The sequence below is a fragment of the Myotis nattereri genome (genome assembly GCF_964212035.1).
Source record: "Myotis nattereri genome assembly, chromosome: 4".
Lineage (NCBI taxonomy): Eukaryota > Metazoa > Chordata > Mammalia > Chiroptera > Vespertilionidae > Myotis > Myotis nattereri.
Window position 1 is genome coordinate 39,993,026 of NC_138079.1, and position 12,984 is coordinate 40,006,009.

At 39.4% G+C, this 12,984-nt stretch overlaps 1 protein-coding gene across 1 annotated transcript in view; it reads right to left on the reverse strand.

Moving 5' to 3' along the window:
* The window catches only part of ANKRD31 (ankyrin repeat domain 31), a gene marked incomplete at its 5' end in the record, with an annotated part of 134,581 nt that overhangs the window by 96,718 nt on the left and 24,879 nt on the right, over positions 1-12,984 (reverse strand). Inside the window, 2 exons of the mRNA XM_081090248.1 lie at positions 5,336-6,085; positions 9,946-9,989. Coding sequence (XP_080946374.1) covers positions 5,336-6,085; positions 9,946-9,989 — 794 coding nt within the window. The remainder of the gene's footprint in view (positions 1-5,335; positions 6,086-9,945; positions 9,990-12,984) is intronic.

Genomic DNA, 12,984 nt, shown 5'->3' on the forward strand with positions numbered 1-12,984 from the left:
ACGATATGCAAATTAGTTGCCAACAAAGATGGCGGCTAATTTGCATACTGCAGGCAGGGCGGAACAGCAGGAGCCGCCATCCAGGCCCTGTGTGCAGCCCCGCCCTCAGCCGGGACCCCCGTGTGCCGCCTAATCCCCGCCCCCAGCCGGGACCCCCGTGTGCCGCCTAAGTCCTGCTCCCATCTGGGACCCCATGGCGATTAGAGAGCAGGAAAGTGCCGCCCACAGGCAGCACCCAGCAGGGCCTGACCCCGGGTGCCCTGCAATCCAGTGATCAGCGAGCAGGAAAGGGCAGCCTGCAGGCAGCCCCCATGTGGGCCTGCTCCTGGGTCGCCGTGGCATCCCAGAGCAGGAAAGGACGGCCTGCAGGCAGCCCCCCACCCTGGCCACAGCTCAAGGGAGAGTATAACACACAGTAGAGGCCAGGAGTCTGAGAGATCAACAGAGAGGGGTGCCTGCTCCAAGCCTCCATGGTATGACTGGGGGCAGGCTCCCAGCAGACATACACACACACACACACACACACACACACACACACACACAAACAGCAACTGCTCCGAGCCTACGTGGCATGGCTGGGGGCAGTCCCCAGGAGACACATACATACACACACACACACACACACACACACACACACACACACACGGGATGCCTGCTCCGAGCCTCTGCTGCCAGACTGTGGCCATCGGTAGGACATCCACTGAGGGCTTCCGGACTGAGGGGCAGGCTGGGCTGAGGAAACCCCACCCCCCAGTGCACGAATTTTGTGCACCAGGCCTCTAGTATATATTTAAAAGGCTAATACGCAAAGTGTCCCCTCAGGAGTTCAACCAGGAGACTGGGAGTTCAATCGCTCTCTATGACATGCACTGACCACCAGGGGGTGGTGCAGAATGAAGGCCCCGGCCAGCAGCCGGCAGCTGGAAAAGGAAGGCCCTGGCCAGCAGCTGGCAGCTGGGGAAGGAAGGTCCCAGCTGGTAGCCAGCAGCCAGGGAAGGAAGGCCCCAACCTGCAGCTGGAAGGAAGGTCTTGGCTGGCAGCTGGAAGGCCCTGATCACTGGCCAGGCCTATAGACCCTACCCATGCACAATTTGTGCACTGGGCCTCCGGTTTATATAATAAAAGAAAGTGCATATTTAATAGCCTAAGTTAATTTTTAGCTTCTGTATTTATTTATTTTATTTTATTTTTTAAAGTATCTTTTTTTTAAAAATATATTTTATTGATTTTTTACAGAGAGGAAGAGAGAGAGATAGAGAGTTAGAAACATTGATGAGAGAGAAACATCGATCAGCTGCCTCCTGCACATCTCCTACTGGGGATGTGCCCACAACCCAGGTACATGCCCTCGACCGGAATCGAACCTGGGACCTTTCAGTCCGCAGGCCGATGCTCTATCCACTGAGCCAAACTGGTTTCAGCTTAGCTTCTGTATTTAAATGTACACTATATTTTTTAACTTCAGAGCTATTGGGAATACCAAGTAAGTACATTTATGGAGATACACTTTTTATTGTGTTAATTTTTTTTAATGTAAAGTATTATCATTTAACCAACCCATATATGAAATAAACTATATTCTTATTATGGTTTAAAATAAAAATTAAAAATAAATAAAAAAATAACAGCCTAAGTTAAGCAGAATATAAGTAAAAGTTATTTTTATCAATTTCATCCTTAAAATTTAGTGGCAAACCTTGGTGCTTTTTCACAGGAAACAAGTAGCATAGACACATACAAAAGGTAGAGATATCACACTAGGCTAGATCTATGTTCTATTCAGCCTAGATATTTTGTTATTTGACAGCAGTAGTTAATGATATTTTATGGAATAATATATAATTATTATACTGATTTTAAAAGGTTAACAGTATATTACGAATAGCTCTAACTTCCCTCCTTAATAATGCATTATAGATTTAACTTCCATGATGAAATATATTTTTATAAATATCATGTAAAGCTTTCCTGAATTATTTATATATCCAGATTGCAAAGCTTCTCAAGGTAACAAGATCCATATTTTTATTACAGCTATGTAAGAGTATTTAATTTTTTTTGTTCTAAATCAATCTTCTTTCTAATTTTATTTATTTTTTGAGTGATATATTTAATCCTGGTTTCTTTTAACATTAAATTAATAATTTTCATTGGTAGTAGTTTATATGTATTGATTACAATTATCTATATATATAAAACCCTAATATGCAAATAGACTGAACGGCGGAACAACTGAACAACCAGTCGCTGTGACTTGCGCTGACTCCAGGGGGCACACACAGAATATGACAGGCGTCGGCAGCAGGCGGCAGAGCGCGAAACATGGTGGGCATTAGCCACAGCAGGATGGTAAAACAGGTGAGTGGGGGCGCCAGACCAAGGCAGGGCGCCAATCGCTATCACTGGGGCGAGCCTTTGGTGGTTACTGAAAATTCTTTGCTCCCGTGTACCGCGGTCCCGCCCAGCGCTTGCTCCTGCTGCTGGCGCTGGCCCCGCTCACACCCACTGTCGGCACTGGAGCTACCACTCCCACCTGCTGCTGGCACCCAGCGCTGGACCCGATCACTTGGCCCCATCAGCGGGTGCGAGCGGCAGCTGATGGCCCCAATCGCCCCTCAGGGCTTCTCCACACACACCCCCCCCCAACTCCTGCAGGGTGATCAGGGCTGGCCACCACTGCTTGCACCCACTGACGGCACTGGCCCTACTCACATCCACTGTTGGCGCTGGCCCAAATCACTCCACACCATTAGTGGGTGTGACTGGGGCTAGCGCCATCAGCACATGGGAGTGGCAGGAGCAAGGCTGCCAGCAGACAGGGGACTGGGGGCTGCAGTGGGAAGGGCTGGGTGGGGATGCAGAGGATGGGCCGAGACCCGCCCCTGTGCCCACAGCAGCCTCACGGCCCACAGTTCCTTTCAAGGTGTATGAATTTGTGCACTGGGCCCCTAGATAAATATAATATTCAATAAAAAACCAATAACAATGATTATTTAATGTCACTGGGACAAAACTCATTGCACAAACAGGCTACAGCATGGATGGACTAGAGAGCATTATGCTAAGCGAAATAAGCCAGTCAGACAAAGATAAATATCACATGTTCTCACTCTTTTGTGGACTATAATGAACAACATACACCAATGAACAAAAATAGATCCAGAGACAGAGAAGCATCGATCAGACCGTCAAACCTCAGAGGGAAGATAGGGGAGGGTGGGGGTAAGGGGGAGAGATCAACCAAAGGACTTGTATGCATGCACATAAGCCTAACCAATGGACACAGACACCAGGGGGGTGAGGGCATGAGTAGGGGTAGGGGGGCAATGGGGAGATAAAGACATATAAGTAATACCTTAATCCAGGGGTCCTCAAACTACAGCCCGCGGGCCACATGCAAATACAAATATTGTATTTGTTCCCATTTTGTTTTTTTACTTCAAAATAAGATATGTGCAGTGTGCATAGGAATTTGTTCATAGTTTTTCTTTAAACTATAGTCCAGCCCTCCTACGGTCTGAGGGACAGTTAACTGGCCCCCTGTTTAAAAAGTTTGAGGACCCCTGCCTTAATCAAAAAAGAAAATTAGCAAACTAAATCAATTATTCAAAGATTTCTTCTTTTTACTTTTTTTTTTTAAATATATTTTATTGATTTTTTACAGAGAGGAAGGGAGAGAGATAGTCAGAAACATCGATGAGAGAGAAACATCGATCAGCTGCCCCCCGCACATCCCCCACCGGGGATATGCCCGCAACCCAGGCACATGCCCTTGACCGGAATCGAACCTGAGACCTTTCAGTCCGCAGGCCGACGCTCTATCCACTGAGCCAAACCGGTTTCGGCTCTTCTTTTTACTTTTAAAAAGTTTTTTTCTTGAAGACTTGCTAAGGTCATGCCTACTCTATCAATACCAATCATAATTTCCTACACTTTATTCATACTACCTCATTTCAGATTAGAATACGCAAATGTTTTAATTTTCATGCCAGGTTCCTGTGATTAGTTTCTCTTTTTCTGAATAATTTTTAGTCCTATTATGTCTGTTTTGAGATTTTTTTTTTTTACCAAAATTACATGTAGTCTTTTATCCTAGGTATGTATGTTGCAGTATGACCTTAGTATCATGTTATTTAAATCTTCCCAGGGATGTTCACAGGAGCATTTTGATAATAGCCAAAATAAAGAACAATAATCCAAATAACCATAATTAGTGAATCGGTGAAATAAATTACACACACACACACACACACACACACAAATCATGCAGTAGAATGACATGCAGCAAATAAAAATATTTAAGTTGTGTGCTACATTTGCTGAGGCAGAAAGATAACCAAGATTATTGTTAAATTTAAAAAACAAATTATATGTTTACATTATATGTATTATAGTCCCATTTACATAAAATTATATAGACTATGCATAGAAGTAATCAGAGATACACTAAACTGTTAATAGTGATTATCTCTGGAAAGTAGAATTGTGGGAGACTATATTATTATGTATTGCTGTAATGCTTAATTTTTGTATAATGAGGATATATTACTATTTTAATCAGGAAAACAGTAATGATTTTTTTTTAATTGTCAACAAGGAAAAGGGACTTGGCAAGTGGTAGGCCACTGAAGGGTCTCCAGGCATGATACTGTAGGCACTGTGACACCTGGCAGTATCCTCAGACACAGAATGCAAAGTTCTCCTGAAGCCAGGCATACTTTTTCCCCTCTCTTAGCAGCCCAATTACATATATTTATGTCCTGTTAAGGATAAGTATCTCATCTCCACTGTGCACCCAGGTAGACATAGTGACTTTCCTAGGTAATAGGGAAAATTCTGGTAAAGAATTCTCTCTTTCCTGTATGTAAGCAATCTAATGATATGTCTTTGCAGGTCTTCTGGGGAGAAACTGATCTATTTTAACTTTTGCCCCCTTGAAAACTCAACCCTAGGAACCTTTAAAAAGATTACTAGCCTAGCTGGTGTGGCTCAGTGGTTGAGTGTCGACCTATGAACCAGGTCACAGTTTGATTCTCGGTCAAGGCACATGCCAGGGTTGCGGGCTTGATCCCCAGTGGAGGCCGTGCAGGCGGCAGCCAATCAATGATTCTCTCTCGTCATTGATGTTTCTATCTCTCTCTCCCTTCCTCTCTGAAATCAATAAAAATATATTTAAAATTAAAAAAAAATAAATTACTATGCTTCAAAGTCAAAAAGTCTTTTCTGAGTGTTGATATTTGTGTAGAAGGCTTGATTTTAAAATAAAGTATACGGGCAATGTAGACTTCTTAAAAGGCACTATAAAAGGCAAAATCAGACTCATGCTTGCACTTACTTGCTGCACTGAAGGATGCTTGTCCTGCAGCTCGGCTAACTTGGAATCTTGTTCATATGGTGGAGTAGAACAAAGAGACTCAAAATTCACCTCTGCTATTTGTGTACAATCTTCATCAGTCTGGTCCTGCAGCTCGGCTAACTTGGAATCTTGTTCATATGGTGGAGTAGAACAAAGAGACTCAAAATTCACCTCTGCTATTTGTGTACAATCTTCATCAGTCTGAGACATGTTGGGCTCTATTCCTAAACATTCATTTCCAGCACTGAGACTGCTGCTTCCCTCTTTTCTGTGACAAATGGGTCCCACCGTGGCTTCTGACAATGTGTTAATGGCTGCTAACAACTCAGCTGGCAATGCATCATCCTTTGTGTTTTCTAGTAAATCTCTGTGACATGTCAAAGGTATTGATAGCGAATTCAAAGAGTTGCTCAATGGGCTCATCAACTCTCTAGGTTCAATATCATTCATTATTCCAAACAATGTCTCCTCCTGAGTGTTTGCTGGTGATGTCATTAACTTTTCTAAGGCAGAAACAAAAGTTTCAACAGAGCTTTCTTCATCTTTGGTTTCTTCAGAAGTGATGGTTAATGTGACTTCCTTTCCAGACTCAAAAAATACATTTGGTGCTGCTAAGATCTTCTGCGGCTCTATTAACGAATTCTCCTTGACAGCAACCGTATCAGATACTTCAATAGCAGTACCTGAGAGAAGGCTCATTTCAGGAGAATCTCTGTCTGCATTTAGCTCCTATGTATTCAAAAAAGAAATTCCATCAGTACAGTATATACAAAGAAGTGTTTAAAATGAAAACTTTATAGTTTTCCAATTTATCATGTCAGTAAGTTATCACCAAAAAATTTTAACAAATTTCCTCCCCTTCTATAAATAAAAATAGTCTAAAGGGAGACATATGTAATACTCTTTGTAATACTTTAAGCAATAAATAATTTAAAAAAATAAAAATAGTCTATACTACTTTCCTATACCAAATCACTAATGAACAAATGGCTAAACAAACAAAAGTAGACCAAGGGTAAAATTGGCTGGACCATAATTACAGATGGCAATTTATCTGTTCAGCTAAGTTTAACTGTGCTAAAAGAAGATGCAGAGATGGCATGGATAGTTAACAGATTATCTCAAAATTTCACTGCAGTTAATGGTTGTCAAAAACTTGGTCATAAACCTATTGAATTTTTAAAAAATTATTAACCAGGAATAAAATTGGTATACTTTCATCTTCTTTTTATTTCCCACCTCTTTATGAATATATAAATGTGAAGTAAAAAAGCCAAAAGACAGGTCAGAGGAACAAAGAGGAGAAATGAGGGCACAGTTCTATGTAAATATTACGAGCCCTGCCTATAAATAAATGGTTCTGAGTTGTGAATTTTTTAAACAAAAAAACACAAAACTTATATTTCTGAATGACTATTATTTTTCAAAATCATCACCTTAATAGGTTACACCCATTCTCAAGTATTTCTAATGCTCAAAATGTTGTTAGACTTCCTCTGTTGAAAGTACTTTCAAACTTTTTATAAGCCATTAAAGTAAACCACTCTCAGTATTTTAAAAGAACGGAACTTCTTGTCAATACTAAAAACCATTTATTTGCTTGACCTTAAATAACAGAATGGGTTTCAATAATGTACTATTCCTAAAAATCAAACCCACCTTCCATTGTCACACCACTCTGATAAAATGAACTGTAAATTGTAAGCCCTTTAATATTCTGATTTGAAAAGAAAAATGAAAACTATTTATTCCCTCTCCTCCTTTTCTACCTGCCACAATTTATTTTCTTGCATACATAACACACAAAGCTTAAGAAGATATATTTATTTTACAGATCTAGAACAAACTCTCCAAAAATTCATCTGGAATAAAAAAAGACCCCGAATAGCTGCAGCAATCCTGAAAAAGAACAAAGTAGGTGGGATCTCAAAACCAGATATCAAGATGCATTACAAAGCCACTGTTCTCAAAACTGCCTGGTACTGGCACAAGAACAGGCATATAGATCAATGGAATAGAATAGAGAGCCCAGAAATCAGCCCAAACCAATATGCTCAATTAATATTTGACAAAGGAGGCAAGAACATACAATGGAGCCAAGATAGTCTCTTCAATAAATGGTGTTGGGAAAATTGGACAGATATATGCAAGAAAATGAAACTAGACCACCAACTTACACCATACACAAAAATAAACTCAAAATGGATAAAGGACTTAAATGTACGACAGGAAACCATAAAAATTCTAGAAGAATCCAAAGGCAACAAAATCTCAGACATATGCCGAAGCAATTGCTTCACTGATACAGCTCCTAAGGCACTTGAAACTAAAGAAAAAATGAACAAATGGGACTACATCAAAATAAAAAGCTTCTACACAGCAAAAGACACCATCAACAAAACAACGAGAAAACCCACTGTGTGGGAAAACATATTTGCCAATGTCATATCTGATAAGGGCCTAATCTCCAAAATTTATAGGGAACTCATACAACTTAACAAAAGGAAGATAAACAATCCAATCAAAAAATGGGCAAAGGACCTAAATAGACACCTTTCAAAAGAGGACATTCAGAAAGCCAAGAGACATATGAAAACATGCTCAAAGTCACTAATCATCCGAGAGATGCAAATCAAAACAACAATGAGGTACCATCTCACACCTGTCAGACTGGCTATCATCAACAAATCAACAAACGACAAGTGCTGGAGAGGATGTGGAGAAAAAGGAACACTCGTGCACTGCTGGTGGGAATGCAGACTGGTGCAGCCACTATGGAAGACAGTATGGCGTTTCCTCAAAAAACTGAAAATGGAACTCCCATTTGACCCTGTGATCCCACTTCTAGGAATATATCCCAAGAAACCAGAAACACCAATCAGAAAGGATATATGCACCCCTATGTTCATAGCAGCACAATTCACCATAGCTAAGATTTGAAAACAGCCTAAGTGCCCATCAGCAGATGAATGGATTAGAAAACTGTGGTACATCTACACGATGGAATACTATGCTGCTGTAAAAAGGAAGGAACTCTTACCATTTGCAACGGCATGGATGGAACTGGAGAGCATTATGCTAAGTGAAATAAGCCAGTCAATGAAGGAAAAATACCACATGATCTCACTCATTCATGGATAATAGAGACCATTATAAACTTTTGAACAATAATAGATACAGAGGCAGAGCTGCCTCAAACAGATTGTCAAACTGCAGCGGGAAGGCCGGGGAGGGTTGGGGGGGCAGGAGGGAGGAGGGTAAGAGATCAACTGAAGGACTTGTATGCACGCATATAAGCATAACCAATGGACATAAGACACTGGGGGGTAGGGGAAGCTAGGGGACTGTCAAGGGTGGGGGGAAAAAAAGGACACATATGTAATACCCTTTGTAATACTTTAAGCAATAAAAAAAAAGGAGAAGAAAAATAAAAGAAGATATATTTATTTAGCAGTAATACAAACTATAATTTTCTCTGAAAGATAAAAGGAATTTAGAAGGAATTCAAGAACCAGATCCTATCCATTCTTAAAGTCACAGTTCAAGGTCTCCCTCCTATTTAAAATCTTTATAGCTATTAAATCCAAAGCCATAGATGTAATAAAGTATACACACTTTGAATAACTATAAAGGCAATGTTCGTTAAATCTAAAAAGAAAGAAACATCAATTGAACTATCAGCTGTTAAAGCTTGTATACATTTTTTGGGACACCCTGTATATTGGACACTGCCCTGAAAGAATTTAATTTCTAACTGAAGATTAAGTACATAAGACATAAAATAAAGTATAAATAATGTCAAAAATACTGTATGAACTCAAATGAATGGCATAAACCATAGAGTGGCCTAATGTATTACAAGATCGTTTTCTGGAGAAGGGAAGAGGAGGGAGTCTGCAGCAAGCTTTCGTGATTGTTTTAAAAATGCTTGGTTTCTTTACCATAAGAATTTTCATAGTATGAACATTATAAATCTGAGACTTTAGGATACAGTGTTCTCCAAACTTCTTTGTTCAAAAAAATCCTTTTTCTCAAAAGATCTATTAATTTTATAGGATGCAAGTGCTTAAGAAATACTGATATAGTCAGTGAATAACGAATGCTAAAGAGAGAGCAATTTGGTCAAGATCAACAGAATTATCTGAGAAAGAGCCATAGAGGAAAAGGGACTTGAGCCTGAAATAAAAAATTTGTGAAGGAGTGAAATAAGGGAGAAACACATATTATTAAGCACCAACTAAGGTCCAGACATCATGAACTATCATTGCTCTGTCCTCACAATCCTGTGAAATGGGTATCTACACATACCACTGTGAAGTGGAATTCTACACATATAAATAACACACTTGGAATGCACACCTATCTGGTTCCAAATTTTATGCTCTTTCTCTTGCTTCCGGGTTCTTGACTTGAACAAGTCCCTGAAGCAGGAATGTGTAAGGTACACCTGAGATCAAGTAAGGTACAGGTATAGTAGTATTGACCAAGGAAGAGTCTAAATGGGCTTGAGGCTTTAATCAACATAATTTTTTTTAAAAAAAAATCTAAACCTCTGATCTGCATGCTTCATCTCAGTTATGTAGACCAACCTTTGCTGGGTGTGGCAAAACTTCAGGATTTTCAGCCTTAGGCCCTAGAAGAGAAAAATATATGTTTACATTCCAGTTTTATTAAAGTACTAAAACCATACATACCCTCACCTGGCATTTCTTAATCATATAACTTGAAATGACTCCCTCAGAAATATATGTTTTCTAAATATTTTCTAAATGTTATACAATTTGACATAAAAGTATCATTATGTTGCCAATAAAGTTTATAAAAGAAAATTTTGCCATTTCTTTAAAAATATTTTACATGAAGTCAAGTAAAATTATAATTATTTGGAATTATTTTAGCTAAAAGCCAACCTTTCTATTTTGGCTGAGCTATTCTGTTTATAACTACGAGGTGAAAAATCACATCTACTTTCTGAGTGTTCTTATCCAGTATAGGTATTATAATTTAAAGAAATTCATGCTGTCAAGTTAAGCATGAAAAGGAATGCCCATGTAGAGTCAGGAGGTTGTCCTAAATGTGCCTTCACCATCAACTCCTCACCTGGCCTGCTGCCTCTGAGATTAGCTGGCTGACAGCAATTCACACCAAGTTAAGGAGGATCAAGAAAAGAGATATTTCCCCTCCTCCATTCCTCTTGCCTCCAACCTGCACCAGCAAGGCCCTGCCACTCTGACACACTTACGCAGGAATTCAGGGCTCACTGGCATATGTTTGAGTCATTACTTTGGTTTCTTTTGATTAGGCAATATCTAGACCTAGAGTGTAAGCAAGTAATTATCCACCAAACCTCAGAATGCATCCTCACAAGCAAGACAGGTTTTTCAGGGGGAAAATAAACATACTGAGCTTATATGCTCACTGAGCTTTACAGCCTGCAAAAACCTGTAATTATTATTATTTGCTTCACCTTTGCCATTTGAAGAGGAAACGCTATGAAAATCAGCTAGGAAGATTAATATCATGGTATTCCAGTTCCTCGAAGAATGATGAGCAAAAAGTCATAAGAATAAATCATTTCTTATCCTTGCATTAGAGTCCTTTGTGCCAAGCAATAATGATATATAACACTATCAATATCTTTGTTTAAAATTTTATAACTCTGGTTGATTAAAATGTAATACCAATAAAGGAATACTTTAAAAACAATAGATACATCTTCAATCATCTTTGCAAGGAGGTTTTTGTTTTTAATAAACTCTCAAATCATTTGGGGTTAGAGTTCAAAAAGAGAAAAAGAAGTTCATCCTCTTCCTCCTTCTCTGAATTGTAAAGAAAGAATCTCAGTCATCTTTTATGTTGTTTCTAACCACCTCAATATAAAAATGATCATTCTTTTATGCCAATAGTTACTATTCTTAAAACTTGATAAATTAATGTAATGAAGTGTATTATTATAATTTGATTACTATGTTTAAAAACACATTTAGAAGGAATTCTCATTTTCCAGCAACAAAATTTACTTAAAACAGTTTTCACAAATAAAAAAAGTATTTTTCTTGAGTTCTTGTCTCTCCTTTAATAAATTATTAAAAGATTTTCTACTTATCACTTGAAAAGATAAAATGTACTGTATAGGAAATAAATTCTAAAGTGCCAAATGAAAAGAATATGCTCAGAGAAACTGAATTTTAACTTATAAACCAACTATTTTAAGGCCAATGTTATCATATTCACTAAAGATCATTTACTTATTTTGGTTAGAATTACTCTGAATCGGGAGGGAGAAGATAGAATTGTATGAGAACAGAGTCAATTATACTACCTAACAATGTAATTGTTTCTTTATATGTAAATTAACCCACAGTCTCTAGAATGATAACAAACGGAACTTCCTGTTCTGAACGCTCTGAAGAGTAAAGGCAAGAGGGAGCTGCAATGAAGTGTCAGAAGGGAAGGGAATTATTTCTGAGTCTCAAGTCAAAGAAGCTTCATGGCATCAAGAAACGCCATGAAGTTATAATTCCGAAGTTAAAAGTCCCATGGCACTTTTAAAGGAACATTCAGTAAAATACTTGCGACTCAGAAGTTCAGTGAGTGCCTTATGATGCTATTCGTGTGGCAAAAGTGCAGATACCAATAGCATCATAAGGTATAACGGCTCTCAGAAGGCCAAATGAGTAGGAGGTTGGAAGTGTGGGAAATGCAGGACATAGTGAAACCCTGTTTTTCTGGTACCGAGTATGAGAAAAATGAGAATAGATCTTTTGCCTAACTATTGCTGACCCTCATTATCATGATCAAAATCCAAAGGAGAGAAAGGCATACCCAAGGCATGCTATCATCCATGTCACCTCTCTCTCAAATTGTTCAAGACACCCTATATAATAAAAGTCTAATATGCTAAGTGTCTGGTCATCCAGTTGTCCATTCAACCAATCAAAGAGTAATATGCTAATGATATGCTAAGGCTGCTCAACCACTCGCTATGACGTGCACTGACCACCAGGGGGCAGACAGTCAACCAGTTGCTATGATGTGCACCGACCACCAGGGGGCAGATACTCTGACCGGTAGGTTAGCTTGCTGCTGGGGTCTGGCCAATCAAGCCCTCCTGTGGTCCCTCCCCAGTTGGCCAACCTCCCAAATCCCTCCCTGGCCCCAACTGAGCACCAGTGGGGTCCCTCGCCCTAGCCTGCACTCTCTTGCAATTGGGACCCCTCGGGGGATATCAGAGAGCCGGTTTCGGCCTGATCCCACCGGCCAGGCTGGGGGAACTCACTGGTGCATGAATTCGTGCACTGGGCCTCTAGTACTTACATAAAAAAAAGACTTCAATCTCTAATATGGTACCTCTGTAGCTTCATGATTGCTCCAGTTTATCTATAAATTGCATCTTGTAAAAGATGCTAAATAGGTTTTCACCACATTTGGAGGGCATGTTTGGCATAATCTGAGTTATATTAGGCTATTTGCCATTGATTAGACATCTGAAAAACCACAAAGGCTTTTATACTTGGAGAGAAACATCCATTACTATTTGTATTTATATTTGTTTAATGGTCAATTTATTAAACGTCTGTTTAATCTGAAAACTACTGTTTCTTTAATATTTCAACATTAATTACAAA